We start from the raw sequence: 26,087 nt of genomic DNA, 5'->3' as shown, positions 1-26,087 counted from the left end.
GGGAATCTGGCAGTAGGATTTAAAAACAGCTCTGGGGCAGAGGAGTGTCCGGCCCACAGCCAGGAAAAGTGCATTTACATATCAGAAAAACGTGGATTTCTCTGAAATAAGACATCTGATCGTAGACATCAAGGTAACATTATATTCAGCTTCCTATGACCTACATGCCCATATAAATATCAAAAGACTGACCGACACGTGAGACGGCTCATGAGGGCTCATCTTACTGACAGATTCCCTGTGATTCTGCCCATGGTTTGGGCAGTGTGAATTTAGTGACAGGTCCCCTTTAAAGGCATGACATGAGCTCTACAATACAGCTGTATATTTTATTCAACTTTTCCTTGCAGCAGTTTTGATAAATCTCCCCTAGTTAGCTGATTTTTTTCTGCCATAGACGGCACCGTGTCATCGGTAGGATGGCATTATAAGATTTCCTGCTAGAATCACCTGCACATCTAAAGGGAACACTTCCAAATATCCTTATGATGGGCATGGCACATGGGGCAGTTACCAAATCTACAACTGAAGAATCATATTAAATAGTTTACAAGATTTGGTATTTTGTTCCAAAATTATCTCCCACCGTCAGCTGCTTCGTTCTCTCGTTTCACTTCTGGTGTTTGTTTTCTGTTTGTCTCCCAAAAGATCATTTCTCAATTTTAACTTTAGCTAAAGGAAAACCAGTCAGTGTTGCCAGCATAGGTTTCCGTGCACACATCACCTTCACAATGAGCTGTAGTCCTCTACATTGACGGTCAGCTGGAGAATGCTGCCACGTTATATTGTACATGTGTCATGGAGGATTCCAGGTCACCTAGCCTGGGTTGCCATAAGTGTGGCTCTTGCTTGTTGCACTTTGGAGCAAGCAGGCTGACTAGTACAATTACCATTACATGCTTCTGCTCACCAGCCCCATTTGCTAGACCAGGGATCGGAAACCTGCCGCTCTCCAGCAGCTGGGAACTACATCTCCCAGCACTGCTTGATAGTCACCTGACAGTCTGCAGCTTTCAAGGAATTTTTGTCTCACAACAAATCCAACTTTCCACTTTCTAATTATTATTGTGTTTCCAGGCCATTTTCACAGCTTGCTGTGGATGAATATGAACACTATTGTATACTTCACATCCAGTGGCAGCACATCCCTATATACATTGCTTTGTACCTAGATCTGCGCTTAGTAGGGCTAGGCCTTACATATTGCTGCCTCTGAATGTGATCTACAGTGTTCCCATTCATTTACAGAAAACACAAATTCTGAAGACAAGAACTGAAACCCCTATGTCCTTGGAGACTGTATTAGTCTATGGACTCTTCTCACCATAAAGTGAACCTGTCACTAGAAAAAACGCACTTAGCTGAACGCTATGGGGACATAGTGAGCTTTATTCCCCACTCAGCGATCCGGTCTCAGTCATGTGGGCAGCACCTGCGCGGGTTCAGTCACTGCTCTGAGTCACCACTGAGAATACAGAGCGGCGGCTGTAATCATGCGCCTGGCAATGACTGTCACTCGCTCTTCATTGGGGCCGGTTGTCAGTCAGGGCGGGGGGGCGTGGTTAGACGCTGATCTATATTCTCAGCGGTGACTTGGTGCAGTGACTGAACCCGCTCAGGCGCCGCCCACATGACGGGAACGCTGCTTGGGGAATAAGGTTAATTATCTCACCGCAGTGTTCGGCTTAGTGTGGGTGACAGACTGGTTAGTAGCACCATTAACCTGCAGATTAAGCCCATATCTCCAGTGTAGTGCTACGGTAACACTGTATGCAGTGATGAGGCAGTGACCCAGCAAAGTTCAAAGCAAAAGTCTCTTTAATGTTTAACTCACAGCACAGCACACAGTACACAATATCCTCAGGATCACAGCCGGGAACCATATGCTCCAGATTGCAGCCAATAAACACGCCAGTCCACCTCCAAGACCAGTTGCCATGGGCGACTGCACTGCTGTGTACCCTGTGGATGCCAGGCGTCTCCACTCCCCTGGCTGTTTGGCTCCTCTTGCCTGTATTGCCTCAGACAGGTGGAGCTCTGCAGAGCCCTTTGCTCTGCACTCCTGCCAAAACCAAACTGACACTGACCCTGACACACCCAACCCTCTACTTCAGTGGCTTTTACATGCAACCTGTGGCCTTCAGCCACATGGAAAACCAGGCCAGGAAGGAAACAAACTGCACCACTACCATTCTGTAGTCTGTTTCAAAACACAGAAGCCCTGCAGTTTTTCTTAAATCTGCCTTGGACAAATAGTTTGCCCAAGACTAACACTTTTTATTCCGCACTGCAATCACAGCTACACCTCTGACTGCAATGCACTCCCATGGCCTCAATACGCCTCTGTGCGCATCCATTGGGGAACACACAGCGACTCCTACATGTGACATCCCTACTGCCTCACTGCAGGTTAATAGCATTTTTTCTGGTGACAGGTTCCCTTTAACGCCAATTCATTGTAACTTCTATGTACACCCTGCTGCACTGTTTATACAGAAAATATGGGAAGAAAATGTGTATTTTTGATATTCTCCCAGGAATTGTTTTTCTCTCCAACAAATTTAAATTTACCGTAATTAATTCAGCTAAAGTTAAATCCTAGAGAATGCCAGGTTTTCTGAAAGCAGTTATCACACTTCTTTTGTTTGGTTTTATGAACATTTTTATCATCTTTATACATTATACAAGAAATGCATAATCACTGGGCAACAGCTGCTTAGACCCCCACAGATCCCAATAATGGTTGGCACAAAGTCATCTGTGTAAATGAAGTGCTTGTGAGCATGTGTGACTACCATGCCTGTCGACAGTGTGCACATGCTCACTACACCTCTATTCACATGGGTCTTTTGCGGCCCAGTCTTGTGATCTGCGATGGTCCCAGACATTGGTTGAACCCCTATAAATCATACATGTATCACCTAACCAATGTTGTTTATGGGACAACCATTTAAAGTGATCTGGCAACTTTATTAATATCATTAATTATGCAACATAATTTTGGCTTGTCATGAGTAAAATTGAGAAATATCCTTTGAAGGGACTGATAACTCATTTCTTCTTGTACTTAGTTTTGAATGAATGTAATGGAGCTAGTTGTAGTAAACGTATATTTTACCACATTACTCTATTTTATAGGGGCCAGTCCCAATCAATACTACTGGTTGTTACAAAGTAAACAGCCACAATTGATATTTCACCAATTCTTAGCCAACACAGACCTGCAGGAATGAAGACCCCAAACACCTTTGGTGTCATTTATATAAGAACAAGTGTGAATAACTGTGGATCACGCCTGCAGACCCTCAAAGGATCAGTGATCTGTGGAACAACCTCCTATTCATAACTAGCAGCCGAGCAGACATCAAAATACCAATATGTCCACAATACCACAAGGAGCATTTCTACAGCTCTGAAGCCTTAATTTACATTTGATATTCAGAGTTGTGGATTGCAAATAGAGCAAATTCTTCATATCCTTCTATTATTCAGATTGCTGATGTGAAGCAGGAGCTAGAAAATATTTGGTTATTAAACAGGAGATTGGAATAACCATTGGTGTTCACAGGCTGTCTCATGAAGGCCTTTGTCTCCTAGGCCATGTGCTGTAAGTGACAGCTTACACTTTTCTGATAGGTTTACTGATCACAGCTAGGGATATTAGTCTGCCCACAGCTGTTGTGCAGCATGCATTAAGCTATGTTCACACAGAGTTTTTGTTACGTGGATTTTAACCCCTTAATAACCACCGATGCGCTTAAAAACTATGGCCGCTAAGGGGCCTTAATCCCTTGTCACCATTTTAAAACAGTGATCCGGAATAAGTCTATAGTGCTCCCCAGAGTTTGAAAATCTCCAGGGTCTCAGCTGCCCCCGGTTTTTCCAGACCCCAATCACGCAAAAAAGAATGTGTCCGCTTTAAAAATAATTTCTTTCTCTCCTGATAAAACATGTCAGAGGAGAGAGAATTGATGTCCCCAAACCACCCTGTCTACTTCCGCCATCCCCTGGACCATTCTGGCCCTCCGCCCTCGCTTAATGAAAAAAATGGCTTGGGAATGCACATTAGGCCTGCCGAGATCTGCCGTCTGGCACCCAGCAGCAGCAGGAAATTTTCCTATTGGTTCCAGATTTTTGATCCCTTTGATAGACCCTATCACAGCGATCAAAAGTCCAATAATTAGTAAATCATCCCCTTAGTCAGATTAAATTTTTTTTTTATTTTATCATTTTTATTTCTTTCATTCTTTGCAATTAAGGTTAGGGTTGGGCTCAGTATTAGGCCGGGATCACACATACAGCTCCACGTATTGCTGTGCGGCTGCACGCTCCGCTCTGGAGTGCCGGCACCAGAGCTGGGTTTTCACCTGCGAGACTCAGCCGTATCTCGCGTATGTGTGATCCCGGCCTTAGGGATTGGGTTAGTAGCGCAAGTGCTCGCTACTCGAGTTTGCATCGGGTGCTCGGATATGTAGATTGCAATGATTAAAGACCTGAGGGTCTGAAACACGTCTGCCTATCATGTCCCCAAGCCGGACCTGTGAATACCATGCTCTTGTCTTATTTTTAACTTACCTAATGTGATACTTTTATATGCATCGGATTTCTGAAGCTGGATTTACCTTTTTCAAGAAACTGTTTCACTTTTTTCAAAAGTGAACAAATTGGGACTAAAGCAACATTTGTTTTAATTCCTGTGTAGCACGTGAAGGGTTAAAAAGTTTCCTGACACCAGTTTTGAACTATTTGAAAGGCATGGTTTTTAAAATAGTATCACATTTGGGAAGTTTCCAATATACAGGCCCTCAAAGTCCACAGGTCCCTAAAGAAACAGGTTTTGTAAATTTGTTGAAAAAATTTGGAAATTGCTGCTAAACTTTTATCCCCTCTAAAATCCTAACAAAATAAAATGACGTTTGAGAAGTTATGCAGATGCAAAGTAGACATATGGGAAATATTACTTATTAATGATCTTGTACAGCGTGACTAAAAGGTTGAAGAATTTAAAGATTGAAAATTTGAAAACTGCAATTTTTTTTTTCAAAATGTTTGAAAAATTTCCAATATTTTCACAAATAAACACAAGTCATAACAAACAAATTTTAGCACTATCATGAAGTACCATGTGTGACGAAAAAAAAAAGTCTTAGAATCAGTGAGATCCGTTGAAGCGTTCCAGGGTTATTTATTACTTCATAAAATGACACTGCTCAGATTTAAAAAAAAAAAAAAATGCCCTGTAATTAAGGTCAAAATTAGCTTGTTCACGAAGGGGTTAAATCAGATCTACTTCAAAATCCATATCAAAGAATATTCAAATAGTATTTGAAGCGGTTTTTGATGTGGACTTTGAAACATCCACTTTAAAATCTGTGTACAAAAATTTAGTGTGAACATACCCTTAGATTGCTCCTAAAGAGTAACAGTTGTTTTCAATTTCATTTGATAAATCAACACCACACATGGAAGTAAGTGTCGTTTATCTTGTCAGAGAAATTTGATAATTTTTCCTCCTTTATTGATCTTTCACTACTCAATTCATGGATAAAATCAGTAAAGTCTGTATTCAGTGAAGACAGATTTTCACAGTACTAAGATAGGAGATGGCAGTTGGTCCTTTTAAAATTCTATGAAGCGGGAAGGAGCTTTAGAGGCAGACACAGACATTCTGCTGCAAGTTCACCTGAAACAACAGTTCTAGTTCTCCATAGAACTTTCATATGGAAATTTCTTCTTCAGACAGGAAGAGAATTTGAACTCTAGTACCACCTGTTGGAAGTAGCAATCCTAAAAGTCAATAATGACCCTTTCATAAGCCTTGCTGTATGACTTGGTATAAAGGCTAAACCAGAATATCTATAAGCAGACGTGTTTCGGTGTATCACCCCTCCTCAATGCAAAGCAAGAGATGTGATTTGACTGTATGAAATGCCTTTGACTATGTTCTAAGGAGTGAAGTATCTCCTTGTGGAGGATGACATGCCTGACAAACCAGTGTAAGGAAACTTCTAGGCCATGCAATGCTCCCGTGAGACCTTAGTCAGAGACTCTTGCTCTTGCTCTGAGGAGTGGTAACACCCTGAAACATGTCTGCAAAGAGAGATTCTGGTTTGGCTTTTATTTTAAGTCATGTGGCAAGGCGCATTAATGGGTACATCTGCGACTTTATAAAAAACAAAATAAAAAATGTACCTGAGTGTTAACAGGCAGGTAATTGCAACTTACCTGCCTGTTGTGTCCGGTACAGTTCTTCCCTTGCACAGAACGGTCACAGACCACTCCTGCCAGGGATTCAGCTACCCCTGCTGATGCGACAGGTAGTGACTTCCGATGTCATTCTGACAGCCGGCTTGCCCACTTAGGCAGTGGGGATCTGACTGTCAATCAGAATGATGTCGGAAGTCCCATCCCGTCGACTGAGTGAAGCAGAAAAGAAGCCTTCTCTCTGTAGACGTGATGTCAGCCGCGGCTTCTGAATCCCCGGCAGGAGTGTGACCGCTCTGTACCAGGTAAGAACGGCGCTGGACACAACAGGCAGTTAAGTGGCAATTACCCACCTGTTAGTGCTCAGGTACATTATTTGTGTAACGCTCGTGCCCAGACTGGTTGGTGTGGGCGTGCGGGGTTGTGGCCCCACTGAACCACAGACCAGACTTCCCTGGAAGGGGAGTAACTAAGTAGCTTCCTAGGTGTTCGATGGAGCCTTCGATGGTGAGGTCAGACTTGTGCAGTAGGTACAGTTATATGAAAAAGTTTGGGCACCCCTATTAATCTTAAGCTTAATGTTTTATAAAAATTGTTTTTTTTGCAACAGCTATTTCAGTTTCATATATCTAATAACTGTTGGACACAGTAATATTTCTGCCTTGAAATGAGGATTATTGTACTAACAGAAAATGTGCAATCTGCATTCAAACAAAATTTGACAGGTGCATAAGTATGGGCACCTCACCAGAAAAGTGACATTAATATTTAGTAGATCCTCCTCTTGCAAAAATAACAGCCTCTAGTCGCTTCCTGTAGCTTTTAATGAGTTCCTGGATCCTGGATGAAGGTATTTTTGACTTTTCCTCTTTACAAAACAATTCCAGTTCAGATAAGTTTGATGGTCGCCGAGCATGGACAGCCCTCTTCAAATGATCCCACAGATGTTCAATGATATTCAGGTCTGGGGACTGGGATGGCCATTCCAGAACAGTGTAATTGTTCCTCTGCATGAATGCATGAGTAGATTTGGAGCGGTGTTTTGGATCATTGTCTCGCTGAAAGATCCATCCCCTGCGTAACTTCAACTTTGTCACTGATTCATGAACATTATTGTCAAGAATCTGCTGATACTGAGAGGAATCCATGCATCCCTCAACTTTAACAGGATTCCCGGTGCCGGCATTGGCCACACAGCCCCAAAGCATGATGGAACCTCCACCAAATTTTACTGTGGGTAGCAAGTGTTTTTCTTGGAATGCTGTGTTTTTTGCTGCCATGCATAATTCCTTTTTGTATGACCAAACAACTCAATCTTGGTTTCATCAGTCCACAGGACCTTCTTCCAAAAAGAAATTGGCTTCTCCAAATGTGCTTTTGCATACCTCAGCCGACTCTGTTTGTGGCGTGCTTGCAGAAACGGCTTCTTTCGCATCACTCTCCCATACAGCTTCTCCTTGTGCAAAGTGCATTGTATAGTTGCCCGATGCACAGTGACACCATCTGCAGCAAGTTGATGCTGCAGCTCTCTGGAGGTGGTGTGAGGATTGTCCTTGACTGATCTCACCATTCTTCTTCTCTGCCTTTCTGATGTTTTTCTTGGCTTGCCACTTCTGGCCTTAACAAGAACTGTACCTGTGTTCTTCCATTTCCTTACTATGTTCCTTACTGTGGAAATTGACAGGTTAAATCTCTGAGACAGCTTTTTGTATCCTTCCCCTGAACAACTATGTTGAATAATCTTTGTTTTCAGATCATTTGACAGTTGTTTTGAGGAGCCCATGATGCCACTCTCCAGAGGAGATTCAAACAGGAGAACAACTTGCAAGTGGCCACTTTAAGTAGCTTTTCTCATGATTGCATACACCTGGCTATGAAGTTCAAAGCTCAATGAGGTTACAAAACCAAAAAAGTGCTTTAGTAAGTCAGTAAAAAGAAGGTAGGAGTATTTAAAACAAGAAAATGATAAGGGTGCCCATACTTATGCACCTGTCAAATTTTGATTGAATGCAGATTGCACATTTTCTGTTGGTACAATAAACCTCATTTCAAGATAGAAACATTACTGTGTCCAACAGTTATTAGATATATGAAACCGAAATAGCTGTTGCAAAAAAAACAATTTTTATAAAACACTAGCTGTACTACCCGGCTTCGCCCGGGTTAATGACTGCTGTTAGCAAAATAGAATGTGTTAACAAAAATTTATTCTGCACACAAAAACCACAAAACAAATAGATAGAAATGTAATTATTAAAAGGCAAAAACTAAGCTAATAGAAGAATTTCACAACATATATTAGCTTTGTTATACTGAGAATGTCTTTGTTGCCTATATTAACCAATCAGAGCTCAGGTTAATTAACTGTAGCAAAATAGAAGCTGAGCTGTGATTGGTTGCTATTGGCAGCCTGATAAATCCCCAGCCAACAGGAAGCCCTCCCCCCTGGCAGTATATATTAGCTCACACATACACATAATAGACAGGCCATGTGACTGACAGCTGCCGTATTTCCTATATGGTACATTTGTTGCTCTTGTAGTTTGTCTGCTTATTAATCAGATTTTTATTTTTGAAGGACAATACCAGACTTGTGTGTGTTTTAGGGTGAGTTTCATGTGTCAAGTTGTGTGTGTTGAGTTGCGTGTGGCGACATGCATGTAGCGACTTTTGTGAGATGAGTTTTGTGTGGTGACATGCGTGTAGCAACATTTTGTGTGTCGAGTTGCATGTGACAGGTTAGTGTAGCAAGTTGTGTGCAGCAAGATTTGTGCATGGCGAGTTTTGCGCGTGGCGAGTTTTATGTGTGGTGCGTTTTGAGTATGTGCAAGTTTTATGTGAGGCAACTTTTGCATGTGGTGCAACTTTTGTACATGTGGCAATTTTTCTGTGTGTGCAAGTTTTGCATGAGGTGAGTTTTCCATGAGGTGAGTTTTGCACGTGTGGCGAGTTTTGCGTGAGCCTAGTTTTGCATATGGCGAGTTTTGCATGTAGCGAGTTTTGCGCGTTGCGAGTTTTGAGTGGTGACTTTTGTGTTTCGACTTTTATGTGGCGAGGTTGGTGTGTGTGTGGTGAAATGTGTGCTGAGGGTGGTATATGTGTTCAAGCACGTGGTAGTGTGTGGCGCATTTTGTGTTTGTGTTCACATCCCAGTGTGTGGTGAGTATCCCATGTCGGGGCCCCACCTTAGCAACTGTACGGTATATACTCTTTGGCACCATCGCTCTCATTCTTTAAGTCCTCATTGTTCACATCTGGCAGCTGTCAATTTTCCTCCAACACTTTTCCCTTCACTTTTTCCCCATTATGTAGATAGGGGCAAAATTGTTTGGTGAATTGGAATGCGCGGGGTTAAAATTTCACCTCACAACATAGCCTATGACGCTCTCGGGGTCCAGACGTGTGACTGTGCAAAATTTTGTGGCTGTAGCTGCGACGGTGCAGATGCCAATCCCGGACATACACACATACATACATACACACATTCAGCTTTATATATTAGATATACCTGTATGTAATCTCCTGTATATAGTATATACCTGTGTGTCATCTCACCTATATATAGTATATATCTGTGTGTCATCTCCTTCTGTATATAGTATATACCTGTATGTCATCTCCTCCTATACATAGCATATACCTGTATGTCATCTCCTCCTGTATATACTATATACCTGTAGGTAATCTGCTCCTGTATATAGTATATACCTGTGTGTCATCTCCTCCTGTATATAGTATATACCTGTATGTCATCTCCTCCTGTATGTAGTATGTACCTGTATGTCATCTCCTCCTCTATATAGTATATACCTGTGTGTCATCTCTCCTGTATATAGTATATATCTGTGTGTCATCTCCTCCTGTATATAGCATATACCTGTGTGTCATCTCCCCTGTAAATAGTATATACCTGTGTGTCATCTCCTCCTGTATATAGTATATAACTGTATGTCATCTCCTCCTGTATTAGCCCTCGTTCACACGTTATTTGGTCAGTATTTTTACCTCAGTATTTGTAAGCTAAAATGGCAGCCTGATAAATCCCCAGCCAACAGTAAGCCCTCCCCCTGGCAGTATATATTAGCTCACACATACACATAATAGACTGGTCATGTGACTGACAGCTGCCGGATTCCTATATGGTACATTTGTTGCTCTTGTAGTTTGTCTGCTTATTAATCAGATTTTTATTTTTGAAGGATAATACCAGACTTGTGTGTGTTTTAGGGCGAGTTTCGTGTGTCAAGTTGTGTGTGTTGAGTTGCGTGTGGCGACATGCATGTAGGGACTTTTGTGAGATGAGTTTTGTGTGGCGACATGTGTGTAGCAACTTTTTGTGTGTCGAGTTGCATGTGACAGGTTAGTGTAGCAAGTTGTGTGCAGCAAGTTTTGCGCATGGCGAGTTTTGCGCGTGGCGAGTTTTATGTGTGGTGCCTTTTGAGTATGTGCAAGTTTTGTGTGAGGCAACTTTTGCATGTGTTGCAACTTTTGTGTATGTGGCAATTTTTCTGCGTGTGGCAATTTTTCTGCGTGTGCAAGTTTTGCGTGTGGCGAGTTTTCCATGAGGTGAGTTTTGCACGTGTGGCGAATTTTGCATGTGGAGATTTTTGCGCGTGGCGAGTTTTGAGCGGCGACTTTTGTGTTTCTACTTTTATGTGGTGAGGTTGGTGTATGTGTGGTGAAATGTGCGCTGAGGGTGGTATATGTGTTCGAGCACGTGGTAGTGTGTGGCGCATTTTGTGTGTGTGTTCATATCCCCGTGGTGGTGTGGTGATTATCCCATGTCGGGGCCCCACCTTAGCAACTGTACAGTATATACTCTTTGGCGCCATCACTCTCATTCTTTAAGTCCCCCTTGTTCACATCTGGCAGCTGTTAATTTGCCTCCAACACTTTTCCTTTCATATTTTCCCCATTATGTAGATAGGGGCAAAAATGTTTGGTGAATTGGAAAGCGCGGGGTTAAAATTTCACCTCACAACATAGCCTATGACGCTCTCGGGGTCCAGACGTGTGACTGTGCAAATTTTTGTGCCTGTAGCTGCGACGCCTCCAACACTTTTCCTTTCACTTTTTCCCCATTATGTAGATAGGGGCAAAATTGTTTGGTGAATTGGAAAGCGCGGGGTTAAAATTTCACCTCACAACATAGCCTATGACGCTCTCGGGGTCCAGACGTGTGACTGTGCAAAATTTTGTGGCTGTAGCTGCGACGGTTCAGATGCCAATCCCGGACATACATACATACATACATACATACATACACACACACACACATTCAGCTTTATATATTAGATTAAGCTTAAGATTAATAGGGGTGCCCAAACTTTTTCATATAACTGTAACTACCAGGTACCACTCCAGGGTGAAGTCTGACTGTGGATGCTGATCCCACTGGGGGACACAGGCAGGCAGGCTTTTCTGTGACACTGGCTGATGGACGGGCATGGCAGAGGCCCTGACATGCAGACTGGCTTGACGGAGATACAGGCAGGCAGACGGGCACGGCTGGCCCTCTGGCAGACAGGCGGGCACGGCTGGCAGACAGGCGGACAGGGCTGATACTCTGGTAGGAACTGGTATACAGGCGAGTGTATGGAAACAGGTAGGAACCGGTTCAGTAAGTTGCCGAACAGAGGTAGAGCAAGAGCGGATGCAAAGCAGAGCCACATGAGGCGGAGTAAGAGCAGGAAGGAGAAGGCAGAGCTAAGAGCAGAGAAGGAGAAGGCAGAGCTAAGAGCAGAGAAGGAGAAAGCAGAGCTAAGAGCAGAGAAGGAGAAAGCAGAGCTAAGTGCAGAGAAGGAGAAAGAAGAGCTAAGTGCAGAGAAAGAGAAAGCAGAGCTAGGAGCAGAGAAGGAGAATGCAGAGCTAAGAGCAGAGAAGGAGAAAGTAGAGGAGGAGGTGGAGCCAAGGACGGAGCTGCTGAGGGCGGAGCCAAGAACGGAGACGCTGGAGGCTAAGCCAAGAGCGAAGATGCTGGAGGTGGAGCCAAGAGCGGAGACGCTAGAGACGGAGCCAAAAGAGCGGAGACGCTAGAGACGGAGCCAAAAGAGCAGAGACGCTGGAGGCGGAGCCAAAAGAGCAGAGACGCTGGAGGCGGAGCCAAGAGCGGAGACGCTGGAGGCAGAGCCAATGGCGAACCACAGGAGACAACGCCAAGAGCCAGAACCGCAGGAGGCAAAGCCAAGAGCCAGAGGGTGCAGAGCCACAGGTTGTGGCGAGCAAAGCTGAGAGGTACAGAACCACAGGTTGTGGCAGAACTGAGCAGAGAGAGATGCAGAGCCACTGATAGTGGCAAGCAGAGCAGAGAGGTAACGCAGAGGTAAACACAGCAGAGTGAGAATGGTAAACAAACCAAGAAGGAACAGGAACGGACCAGAGTTCAGACACAGAAGTAACGGAACACAGATTCAGACCAGGGTACAACGCCCCACTGGGTGGCATACACAGAGACCCAAACAGAACACAGATAAAGGCCTGCGTATTGCAGCCCTCAGAGACAGGAAACTGACACGACCTGGCAGCTCAGTAGCAAATGCTAACTGAGGGAAATAGTTTGCTCAGGCATCGTACAATGGGTGAGGATGCCTTAAGTATCAGAGGCCTCTAGGCTATTGGCCAGGGACACCTTAGGGAGGTGCACACAGTCTCAATAAGAATCCGGAGTTGCTGGGGCCGCCCCCCTATGCACACAACCAGGAAGTGTACACAGAGTAAGCGGCCATGGAGCACACGGTATGGAGCTGGCAGCAGACAGATCTCCCAGCATGGCACTGGGTGAGTGAGTTGATGTAACAGGCAGGTGGGGGATGGAAGGCCATGCAGTGATGCCGGCAGGGTTGTTACAATTTGTTTTTTATAAAGTCCCGGATACCCAATTTAAAGAGTCAATATTGACTTATAGGATGGCTTCTTCCCAATAGGTGGCACTGGAGTTTAAGTCCTCTTCATCTCCGAAGAGGCAGTTTGCATATTTCCTATAGGAGCATTGTATGACTTATAAGTCTCTTCATTCTGACAGGTCAGGCATGCCATTCTCCACAATGAGATACATTAGCGCTTAGACCATATGCATCTTTGTAGTAACCAAGACAATCTAAATAGTAAAGCTATCTAAATGTAAGTGATCTAGTCCTTCATAAATGTTATTTGACCAGTTCACTGATGAACGACTGGCCCTCTATAAAAGTGTAAAAGGCAAGGTGGATGTGTGGTAATAATATAACAGCCTACACCCAGCTTCCACTCCTCAGGACTAATATAGCAGTTAGTGTCTGCATAAAGACTGCTCTGTACATGCTAGATGGACAATAGTAGGAGTCCTGAATGGCTGCCATGGCTCTGTATCTGTCCTTGGTTATATATAACAATGGCTGGACAGCTGCTTCCTTTCCCCTGAGCTTATAAGGTAGGAAGACCAGGCACGAGGTAAAATCATTCTAAATGTCCTTCCTTTGTGTTCCTTACCCAAAATGGTTGATGTACATATGTTTGCCTATTATAGTTGCAAGTTGTAAAGGCTGACATTGCCACCCTCGAAAGTGATGCTGTCGTTCACCCGACAGGCTCTGACCTCTACACCGGTGGTGAAGTAGGTAATGAAAAGTTTAGTGATGCGGAGTTTCATATATTTATGCATGGTAACATAGGATCTAAATCTTACTAATTTTACCTGCTAACCAAATCTGTATTTCATAATGACACCTAACAAAGGAGAAATGACATTAACAAATGCATGTCACCTATTGGAAACCAGCCTTCATCATCTGAACCAATACTCCTAGGAATTGAGCTTTCCGTCATAACCAAGCTGAGACGTGATTGTATGGCTTTCTGTGCGTCTCGGACATTCTCAGGAATATTGATTATGATCATGAATGACCTCTTCATGGACTTATGTATATCTGATGGGTTTATTTTCCTTTTCGGGACTGTCATGATGATGAGCAATTTGCATCTGATATCAGTGTGGCAGTTGTTCCTCCTCCAAATGTTTCTTAAGTACCAAGCAGCACCAGATTAGGATGAGTGCACATGGTGCAATTTTTTATATGTTTTTTATGCAGAAGTTCTGCAGCTTAATACAGTTCTAACTAATTTCTGTAGATAAATAAGGGATAGACCGCTAAAAAGCTTGAAAAATTTAAATTTATTTACTGTATGCAAATATGCAAACAGATTAAAAGCAAAGGAATCGCACAGCGTAAGATGTGTCATACCAAACAGGAGGAGACAGTAGGATATATGTAGGCTGGTAGGTATAAAATGAGTCTGTACACAAATCTAAACTAATAAGCCACTAAAACATTACAAAAATGCCATGAACAAGTGTTTAAGAATATTGACCAACAGCAGGTAAAATGAAGCAAAAATATAAGAGTTGGCCAGACACGATCTACAATACATATCAAATAGTAACAATAATACATTAGCCACAATGTGTGACGAGGGCATTAACCGAAACGCGTGTCAGGGTTAGCACCAGTCTAGCAGGAGGACACAGTTACTATTTGGTATGTATTTCTACACTTATATTTTGCTATATTTACTTTGTGATCCCTCCTTAGCCCACATATTTATTTTGTGTTTCATCATTACCAATACAGGGTGGGCAATAAGCATTTGATCCCTTGCTGATTTTGTAAGTTTGCCCACTGACAAAGACCTGAACAGTCTATAATTTTAAGGGTAGGTTAATTTTCACATTGAAAGATAGAATATCAAAAATAAAATCCCGAAAATTACATTGTATAAATTATATAAACATTGTATTTTGCTTTTTGTAGTAAGAAATAAGTATTTGATCCCTCTTGCAAACAAGACTTAATACTTGGTGGCAAAACCCTTGTTGGCAAGCACAACAGTCAGACGTTTTTGTAGTTGATGATGAGGTTTGCGCACATGTCAGGAGGAATTTTGGTCCACTCCTCTTAGCAGATCATCTCTAAATCATTAAGATTTTGAGGCTGTCGCTTGGCAACTCGGAGCTTCAACTCCGTCCATAAGTTTTCTATGGGATTAAGATCTGGAGACTGGTTTGACTGCGGGGATGGTGTTCTTTGGGTCATAGGCAGCATTTCTCTTCAAACACGGCGAGTTGAGTTAATGCCAAAGACCTCAATTTTTGTCTCATCTGACCACAGCACCTTCTCCCAATCACTCACTGAATCATCCAGGTGTTCATTGGCAAACTTCAGACAGGCCTGTACATGTGCCTTCTTGAGCAGGGGGACCTTGTGGGCACTGCAGGATTTTAAACCTTTACGGCGTAATGTGTTACCAATGGTTTTCTTGGTGACTGTGGTCCCAGCTGCCTTTAGATCATTAAAGGGAACCTGTCACCCCCAAAATCGAGGGTGAGCTAAGCCCACCAGCATCAGGGGCTTATCTACAGCATTCTGGAATGCTGTAGATAATCCCCCGATGTATCCTAAAAGATAAGGAAAAGAGGTTAGATTATACCCACCCAGGGGCGGTCCCCGCTGCGGTCCGGTCCGGCGCCTCCCATCTTCATCAGATGAGGTCCTCTTCTGGTCTTCATGCTGCGACTCCGGAGCAGGCGTACTTTGTCTGCCCTGTTGAGGAGGCGCTGGGCCTCTCTGACCTTTCCCGGCGCCTGCACAATGCAGTACTTTGCTCTGCCCTCAACAGGGCAGACAAAGTACGCCTGTGCCGGAGCCGCAGCGTGAAGACCAGATGAGGACGTCATCCTATAAAGATGGGAGGCGCTGGACCGGACCGCGACGCCCACCGGATCGGACCGCCCGCCCAGGTGAGTATAATCTAACCTCTTTTTCTCATCTTTTAGGATACATCAGGGCTTATCTACAGCATTCCAGAATGCTGTAGATAAGCCCCTGATGCCGGTGGGCTTAGCTCACCCTCGATTTTGGGGGTGACAGGTTCCCTTTGACAAGTTCCCCCTGTGTAGTTTTAGGCTAATCTCTCACCTTCTTCATGATCAAGGATACCCCACGAGGTGAGAATTTGCATGGTGCCCCAGATCGATATCGATTGACAATCATTTTGCATTTCTTCGATTTTCTTGCTATTGCACCAACAGTTGTCTCCTTCTCACCCAGCATCTTACTTATGGTTCTGTAGCCCAATCCAGCTTTGTGCAGGTCTATGACCTTGTCCCTGACATCCTTATAAAGCTCTTTGGTCTTGCCCGTGTTGTGGAGGTTAGAGTCTGATTAATTGAGTCTGTGGACAGGAGTCTTTTATAAAGGTGACTATGTAAGACAGCTGTCTTTAATGCAGGTAACGAGTTGATTAGGAGCGTCTAACTGGTCTGTAGGAGCCAGAACTCTTAATGGTTGGTAGGGGATCAGATACTTATTTCTCACTGCAAAATGCAAGTAAATTTATATTTATATTATATATATTATTTATACAATTTGATTTTCTGGAATTTATTTTTGATATATCTCTGTGTTAAAATTAACAATAAAATTATAGACTGTTCATGTCTTTGTCAGTGGGCAAACTTACAAAATCAACAAGGGATCAAATACTTATTTCCCCCAATGTATGTGATTGTTACCATTTGATATATTTTGTACATTATTTATGTCTCCTCCTGCTTGACCTTGGCAAGGTTGACTCTCCGTGACCTTCCCCCTTTCCCTTGAATAACCACGCCACACCAGAACTTTTTGGATAATAATGGCCACAGCAGCCAATTTATTATTGTTGTTGTTATTATTATTATTATTATTAACAATAATAATAATAATTAAAGACACTTGGTGGGGCCCTCGAAGCTAACCCGATCCTGGTCTGGTGATTAAACCGTCGGCATTGCCTCTTCCTTCCCAGCTTTACTTCCAGCCGCGTTTTCCTCCAGGCTCGGAAGCACCATGAATTGAGGGAAGAGGTTGCCTCCACACCATTAAACCTGTACCCGACTTCCATCGTCGGGTACCACCCATCGGTACCGCGCACCCGACCTCCAACATTGGGTGGCCCTCCGGGTCCCATGATAATGTGACCCCGACTTGCCTCGTCGGGTATCACCCAAGTCTCACCAGACCACCAACAACCCGTAACCATCCACTGTAAGGGGGTCCCCGCAATGCAAGAATCCCCCCTTACAGAACTTTTTTGCCAGCTTCGAGGCAAGTAAATTTATATAATTTATAGAATGTGATTTTCTGAATTTTATTTTTGATATTCTATCTCTCAGTGTTAAAATTAGCAATAAAATTATAGACTGTTCATGTCTTTGTCAGTGGGCAAACTTACAAAATCAACAAGGGATCAAATACTTACAGTATTTCCCCCAATGTATGTGATTGTTACCATTTGATATATTTTGTACATTATTTATGTCTCCTCCTGCTTGACTTAGCTTATCTTTTGCTGAGCGATTCCTATGTTTTTAGTCTGTTGCTCTATTTGCATGTATGTTTAATCCAAAGAATTTCTATTTTTCATTTTTTTGTTTGTCTACCCCCATATGTTATCTCTTGAAGATATAGGTTTGCAGTAGGTGCAAGCAACTGCATTATTCCATTTGATGCCGAACAATTACTTTGTTAATTGAGAGAATACATAAATGTTCTCTATTCCTGTTTTGTATTTTTTTAGAATACAATACTAGCTATGTAAGTAAGGTTTTCAAAATATCATTTACACGCTGCAAATTTAAAGTGTTCCCCAAAATAGTACTTTTTAAAACAGCTTGCTTCCCAAAAGCCAGCCCTCGCAAAGCTTTGTCTACTAAAAAAATGGTAGACTTTGTTGGAGAAAAAAAAATCCGGAATTGCAGGGTTTTTTTCTTTTTGCTAATATCACCTCCCAAAAAGTCATGTCACCCAAAAAAGTTATTTCTAAAACCAAAGTTTAATACAAAATCAAAATTATGTTTTTCTTAAAGTATTTATTGTACAAAGATAATAGTTATGACTAAATGTTATGATAAGCAAGGCAAAAATTTTTCATCATGAAAACCCAAAATAGGCTCATCCCAAAGTGGTTAATGGTGGTTGTATCCCTATTTATAGTGTCACTTTTTGTGCATTTTTTACTGCTAATCATTACCTGTTATTTAAGATTCCTAATATATAAGATTTAAAGGCTACTTTAAGTAAAAATTAGTTATTTTGCAGCCCTAAAAATAGAAATGCTGAGAATTGGAAAAGAGCAGGTGTCTACCTTTCCCAATATATACACGGAAATATTTCTTCCACTACCTTTCAGTGTCATGGTGACCTCTGAGAGCTGTTTCTTAAATGGTGTGATAATACGGGTATTCCCAGAAGAGAACAATGTATACAAATCCTTGCAGCTGTTATATAAGGCAAATACGTCAGCACATCATCTGCTAATAAAATACCTAAGAGTTCCACGTCTATTCATTCTTTATCTAAACATTCCTGTATGGCCCGTCTCACCCAGCACGTTGGGGTCTGCTCCTGCTCATTTTACACTTGCTGTAATTTGAGCTGGATAAATTAATTAATGGATGTTAGAAGGCTACAGTCATGGCCGAAAATATTGGCACCCTTGAAATTGTTCCAGAAAATGTAATATTTCCCCTAGAAAATTATTGCAATCACATGTTTTGTTATACACATGTTTATTTCCTTTGTGTTTATTGGAACAACTAAAAAAAACAGAAAAAGTCAAAAAAATTGGACATAATTTCACAAAAGACCCCAAAAATGGGCTCAACAAAATTGTTGGCACCCTCAAATTAATATTTGGTTGCACACCCCTTGGAATAAATAACTGCAATCATTCACTTCCTATAACCATCCACAAGCTTCTTACACCTCTCAACTGGAATTTTGGACCACTCTTCTTTCGCAAACTGCTCCAGGTCTCTCATACTTGAAGGGCGCCTTCTTCCAACAGCAATTTTAAGATCTCTCCAAAGGTGTTCAATGGGATTTAGATCTGGAATCATTGCTGGCCACTTCAGAACTCTCCGGTGCTTTGTTTACATCCATTTCTGGGTGCTTCTTGAAGTATGTTTGGGGTTATTGTGCTGCAGGAAGACCCATTACCCAGCTGTCTGACACTGGGCACTGCACTGCAACCCAAAAATTATTTGGTAATCTTCACATTCCATGATGACTATAAGTACTGTGTTCATTCTTTGCAGGCCTCATTCTGTTTTTGTTAAACAGTAGAATGATGTGCTTTACCAAAAAGCTCTATCTTAGTCTCATCTGTCTACAAAACACTTTCCCAGAAGGATTTTGGCTTACTGAAGTACATTTTGGCTAACTGCTTTCTAGCTTTTTTATGTCTCTTTGTCAGCAGTGCGGTCCTCCTAGTTCTCCTGTCATAGCATTTCATTTCATTAAAATGTTGGCGGATAGTTTGTGCTGACACTGATGCATCCTGAGGCTGTGGGACAGCTTGAATTTCTTTGGAACTTGATTGGGGCTGCTTATCCACCATCCGGACTAGCTCGCATTGCAACCTTTCATCAATTTCTCTCTGCCGTCCACGTCCAATCAGACTAGCTATAGTGCCATGGGTTGTACACTTCTTGATTATGTCTACTATTACTCCAACTCAACTGAAAAGTACTGTATATTCTTCTATGACCACAGTTAATCTGGGAGTGAAGGGTTTCTTAATTAGTACATTTAAGTGGACTCAGGAACTGGGCTGACATGATCGAGGGTGAAAATGGGTTGCAATGACTTCCGAGGACTCGCAGAAGACCAGAAATGCTGCCAACTTAGCCCTCCTATAAAGTCCAGTATTGCAATATGTAAAACAAGTGATCACACAATCACATGTTCAAGTCGGCACATACCTCATCTCCTGGCCAGGGGAGGAAGAATAAGTGATGATATAGCAGAGGCTTGCAGCTGCTGCTGCTCTCTATGAGGTAACACATTATCCTGCCTGTTTTATCACAGGAGCAAGTGTTTCTGCTGCGTCTCCAGTTCCCGAAGCTCATCATAAATCAAATCAATAGCTTTGGAGTTCTGACTGCCGCTAATTTCATATTTCACTGATTTGATTTATGATGAGGTCAGAGTGCAGCAGAAAAAGTCGCTCCTATGATAACACATGCAGGGAAATGTTTTACCTGAGAAAACCAGCAGTGATGTGATACTGTCCTGTCTGTATACTCTCTTTTGATTCCTCCCCTGCCCAGGAACTGCGGTGTGATCAGACCATGTCCCTGTACGGTCAGACACAGACATTACACAGTACATAGCAGAGTCACATTTATAAGATTATCTCAGCACAGGGACTTTTTTTAATACATTCAATTGTGGAAGTAATTTTAATTACAAGATCTACTTATTAAAATGTACTTTATTCGTGGAACATCCCCTTTAAGTATGCGTGTCAACATGCAAACTTTAAACCTTTATTATTAAAGGGCTTGGCTGTCTTTAGCTTCTTATTACATATTATTAGTATGAATCAATAGATTACATGGTTGCTGTCCCAAAACTGTAATCCCATTGATGGTAGGTTATACTAGTCCATTATTTTATGAAACTCTTTTGCATAAAAGGATATTGTACAAATCTGTGATGGGGTCCATATGAGTGGAAGGGGCTCAGGAGCAGTGTTGCGGTAAACAGAACAAGCGATCAAACGATCACAGGCTCAAGCATCCTAAAGAGACTAAATAATAAGGTAAATAAAAAAAGTTTTTTTAAAAAATATAACTATTCAAATCGCCTCCATTTCCGTTAAATGTAAACAAAAAATAAACATATTTGGTATTGCAGCATCCGTAAAAATCTGATCAATCAAGATCTAAAATTATTATTTAACCATTAAGTGGAAAAAGATTGAAATGCCAGAATTACTATTTTTCAGCTAGCCAAGCAAATAAGAAGCCCTCACTCCTCTCCATCCATGGTAAAATAAAAACCCTACGCTTCTTAGAATAAGGCAACGCTAAGCAAAAAACAATAATGGAAGATAATATGAACTGAAGACATGTTTTGCCCATGAATTAAGAGTAAATAAGTAGTCAAAGGGGTGACAGATGCGGATTTATCTGATAAAATATGTTTGAAAGTCATTCCCACACACAACATTCAATGGTCATCCTGGAGAGACTAATCATTAGTATCGTGTATACTTGTTCTTCTAGCTAAAGATCCCATATATTGGGATGGGATCACTCCTGATACAGTGCCTACAAGTAGTATTCAACCCCCTGCAGATTTAGCAGGTTTACACATTTGGAATTAACTTGGCATTGTGACATTTGGCCTGTAGGTCAGCCTGGAAGTGTGAAATGCACTGCAGCAAAAAAGAATGTTATTTCTTTGTTTATTTTTTTTTTAAATTGGGAAAAGTTTTTTCAGAGGGTCATTTATTATTCAACCCCTCAACCCACCAGAATTCTGTTTGGTTCCCCTAAAGTATTAAGAAGTAGTTCAGGCACAAAGAACAATGAGCTTCACATGTTTGTATTAATTATCTCTTTTTCCAGCCTTTTCTGACTATTTAAGACCCTTCCCAAACTTGTGAACAGCACTCAAACATGGTCAACATGGGAAAGACAAAGGAGCATTCCAAGGCCATCAGAGACAAGATTGTGGAGGGTCACAAGGCTGGCAAGGGGTACAAAACCCTTTCCAAGGAGTTGGGCCTACCTGTCTCCACTGTTGGGAGCATCATCCGGAAGTGGAAGGCTTATGGAACTACTGTTAGCCTTCCACGGCCTGGACAGCCTTTAAAAGTTTCCTCCCGTGCCGAGGCCAGGCTTGTCCGAAGAGTCAAGGCTAACCCAAGGACAACAAGGAGGGAGCTCCGGGAAGATCTCATGGCAGTGGGGACATTGGTTTCAGTCAATACCATAAGTAACGTACTCCACCGCAATGGTCTCCGTTCCAGAAGAGCCCGTAAGGTACCTTTACTTTAAAAGCGTCATGTCAAGGCTCATCTACAGTTTGCTCATGATCACTTGGAGGACTCTGAGACTGACTGGTTCAAGGTTCTCTGGTCTGATGAGACCAAGATCGAGATCTTTGGTGCCAACCACACACGTGACGTTTGGAGACTGGATGGCACTGCATACGACCCCAAGAATACCATCCCTACAGTCAAGCATGGTGGTGGCAGCATCATGCTGTGGGGCTGTTTCTCAGCCAAGGGGCCTGGCCATCTGTTCCGCATCCATGGGAAGATGGATAGCACGGCCTACCTGGAGATTTTGGCCAAGAACCTCCGCTCCTCCATCAAGGATCTTAAGATGGGTCGTCATTTCATCTTCCAACAAGACAACGACCCAAAGCACACAGCCAAGAAAACCAAGGCCTGGTTCAAGAGGCAAAAAATCAAGGTGTTGCAGTGGCCTAGTCAGTCTCCTGACCTTAACCCAATTGAAAACTTGTGGAAGGAGCTCAAGATTAAAGTCCACATGAGACACCCAAAGAACCTAGATAACTTGGAGAAGATCTGCATGGAGGAGTGGGCCAAGATAACTCCAGAGACCTGTGCCGGCCTGATCAGGTCTTATAAAAGACGATTATTAGCTGTAATTGCAAACAAAGGTTATTCCACAAAATATTAAACCTAGGGGTTGAATAATAATTGACCCACACTTTTATGTTTAAAATTTATAAAAATTTAACTGAGCAACAAAACTTTTTGGTTTGTAAGATTTATGCATCTGTTAATAAATCCTGCTCTTGTTTGGAGTTTGAAGGCTCTAACTTATTTGCATCTTATTAAACCTGCTAAATCTGCAGGGGGTTGAATACTACTTTTAGGCACTGTATATCCTACAGTTGTGGTTTACATTACTACCACTGACTGCTACCAGACTTGCGGCAGATACCGCGTCTGTCTCCTTCTCTCCAGCTCCACTTATGGCTTGATCGGCCGGTTTATAGCCCTCTACCTCAGGATTTCCTGCTCGCTCCATGTTTTTTGATGCAAATACTCTCTTTTAAGGGTCTGTGCCATATACCCTTTTTCCACCTCTCATAGAGCACACTGATGAAGGTCATATGACCGAAACGTTTGTGAACATTGTGAATAATGTATCATAATAAACACTTTATTGCATCAGACCCACGAGAGTGTGCCAAGTATATCCTATATCGTGGTTTACATTACTGACACCACTAAATAAGAACTCCATGTAAAATATCTTCGGTATTGAAGTGTTTAGTGAAACGTCTTAGAGGGCCTGTGAATGTTGGCTTTGGTGCTTAAAGATGATAGTTTTATTCCCTGATCCTTGTTCACAATGGCAAAGACATGAGAGCTGTATAGGCAGGCCAAAAATACTATTATCACCAAGCACAAGCAGTCTAAATGGTGCAAGACTATCTCCGAAGACCTTATAATCCTGACTTCAGCAAAGTGATAGTTATCATAAAGTGTGCTACTCTTGGAACAATCAAAGATTTTCCAGGTCATGGTGGAAAGAGAAAACTTGTTAAAGAGAACCATGCCATCCAAAATCCTTCTGGGAACATGTTCTATGTACATACAGGGTGGAGCGCGGTAATTTGCTGATTTGGGAATGAAATAAAAAAATTATGATCATTAGAAAAATTTATTTTATATTTTAATTATACTGAACAGTAATGGAATTTTTAAATTACTGGTTTTAAATAGTGTATCTGGCAAATGTCGACCTTCGCTATCCACACACTGCTGCATACGTTTTCTGAAGTTTTCATGAACTCTAACAAGCATGTCCACTGGTATTCTGCCAATTTCAGCTTCAATATTGTTCCTTAGGTCTTCCAAGGTGTTGGGACAGTTGGTATACACCTTAGACTTCAGGTAACCCCAAAGGAAAAAATCGCATGGGGCTAAATCTGGTGAGCGTGCTGGCCAGTTCACATCTCCCCTCAAAGAGATAAGCCGTCCAGGAAACATTTGCCTCAAACAATTCATGGTAACCCTCGCTGTGTGTGCAGTGGCACCATCCTGTTGGAACCATGTATCCTCTAGTTCCATTGCCTCAAGAGCCGGCTGAAAATAATCCTGTATCATAGACAAGTACCGTTCGGAGTTCACAGTTATGGCACGACCGTTTTCCTGAAAAAAGTAAAGACCAATGATGCCTACTCGTGATATGGCGCACCACACAGTGACGCGGTCCGAATGCAGAGGTCTCTCGTGAACTTCTCTGGGGTTTGTTTCACTCCAGTAACGCATATTTTGTTTGTTTACACACCCACTGAGGTGAAAATGTGCCTCATCAGAAAAAAACACAATTGCGTCACGGGGTATTGTTGCTAACATGTCTTCACAAGAGGTCCGCCGTGTCAAATAGTCCCGTGCTGACAATTGTTGGACCACGCACATTTTATACGGGTGAAAATTCAGTTCATCATGAAGAATCCGGTGGAGAGAACGTCTTGAAATGCCAAGAGCAAATGATTGCTTCCGAGCAGAGCGTTTCGGAGATTGCAGTACTGCTGCTCTAACTCTCTCAATGTTTTGTGGTGTTGTAATCCTTCTCTCAGGTCCCCTTCGTACACATGACACATTCCCTGCTGTTCTGAATGCATTCACCCAATTTACAATTGATTGCCGTCCAGGAACACGTCCGCGTGGAGGAACAGCGAATTGTAAACGAAAAGCACGCTGCACTGCAATGATCGAGTGGGCATTTGAAAAATACGCTTCAACACAAAATGACCTCTCCTCACGTGTCCACTGCATGATGGCAACTGAAAGGCGGAGGAATACAAATCTCCCATCAGCCACTGTAAGCCACACCCACTCTCCCCTCTCTTCGACCGACAGTGCCGCCACAGCATGCAGTGCAAAAAAGCAAATTACCGCGCTCCACCCTGTATAAAACCAAATTAGAGCTCTTTGGCAATAATGTTTATGCACAACAAAATGAAGCCTGTAAATAAAAAAGTGCACCCTGCCTACAGCCTATGAGGCTACTTTGTTACATCTGGGATGGAAGACCTTGAAAGTGTTACAGAAATAATGAGGAGGATTGTCAGGGCATTATAGAGTGAAACGTGCTCCCAAGTCTACGAAAACGAAGGCCTCATTCAGACGTCGGATTCTTTTAGCGTATGAGAAAATTGGACCAATTATGATGATCAGAGTTTGATCAGATTGTGGTATGACTGTCATCCAATTTTTACCAACATTTTACTCCGGCCACTTGGTCCGAGTAAAAAAAATCGGCACCATATACTATTCCTGGTACGAGTACTATCCGTGAAAAACACAGATCCCACTCATACTCAAAAATTGGACATGTGCATGAGACCTAAATCTAAGTGGAACAAAATGGGTCCTGCAATAAAATAATGACCCGAGCACATTCAAAAATACACACAACTGGATCAGAAAGAATAATAGACTGCCAGCAATAAGTCCTCACCTCAATGCAATTGAAAGTCTTTGGGGAGACCAGACATCTGCTTTTGGGAATAGTAACAGTTAAGAAATTCCACCAGAGCTTGAGAGGTTTGCATGGAAGAAACTCCCAGTAGACAGGTGCTAGAAGCCCACAGATGGCTACAATAAAAAAATGGAATTGTTGGTAAAGTTGTTCAACCAGGTACCTCTCCACTTCATTCTTGAACTGACTGCATGTCTCGGTACTCACAGACTTTTGTTGAATGTTTTTAGACATTCTATTAAAGTGTTGTATTGACACACAGTGGGTACATACCCACTTATTTCTGAATTTTCATAAAATAAGACAAGGGTGCCAATAGTGTTGATCAAAGCTTTATACGTAGAAAGGAAGATTTTTCTATATTACGGTAATTATGTGTGGTCTTTTTTGGCAAAACCCAGACATTCCTGTAGAGAAGTCTCTACAATCCAGTGTTTGGTTTACTACAATCCATGCTACAAATATTCCGACCTGTAAACTGAGTGGTGGTTCTAGTCGTCTTTATCATTTATTGCTCGGTGCTTTCCTTTCTCATTTATGCAGTATGACA

The 26,087-nt window shown here is 42.3% G+C and overlaps 1 protein-coding gene across 2 annotated transcripts in view; it reads left to right on the top strand.

The window, feature by feature from the left end:
- The window catches only part of MACROH2A1 (macroH2A.1 histone), a 105,964-nt gene that overhangs the window by 38,913 nt on the left and 40,964 nt on the right, over positions 1-26,087 (top strand). The window contains exon 6 of one of the 2 annotated variants that reach the window (XM_077266096.1): positions 13,709-13,799. The exons of the other annotated variant lie outside the window; for it this stretch is intronic. Within the exon in view, the coding sequence (XP_077122211.1) occupies positions 13,709-13,799 (91 nt within the window). The remainder of the gene's footprint in view (positions 1-13,708; positions 13,800-26,087) is intronic. 2 annotated transcript variants of the gene reach the window in all.

Source organism: Ranitomeya variabilis, chromosome 5, assembly GCF_051348905.1.
Source record: "Ranitomeya variabilis isolate aRanVar5 chromosome 5, aRanVar5.hap1, whole genome shotgun sequence".
Classification (NCBI taxonomy): domain Eukaryota; kingdom Metazoa; phylum Chordata; class Amphibia; order Anura; family Dendrobatidae; genus Ranitomeya; species Ranitomeya variabilis.
Note: the sequence above shows the minus strand (reverse complement) of the source record. Positions and strands in the feature narration are given on the sequence as shown.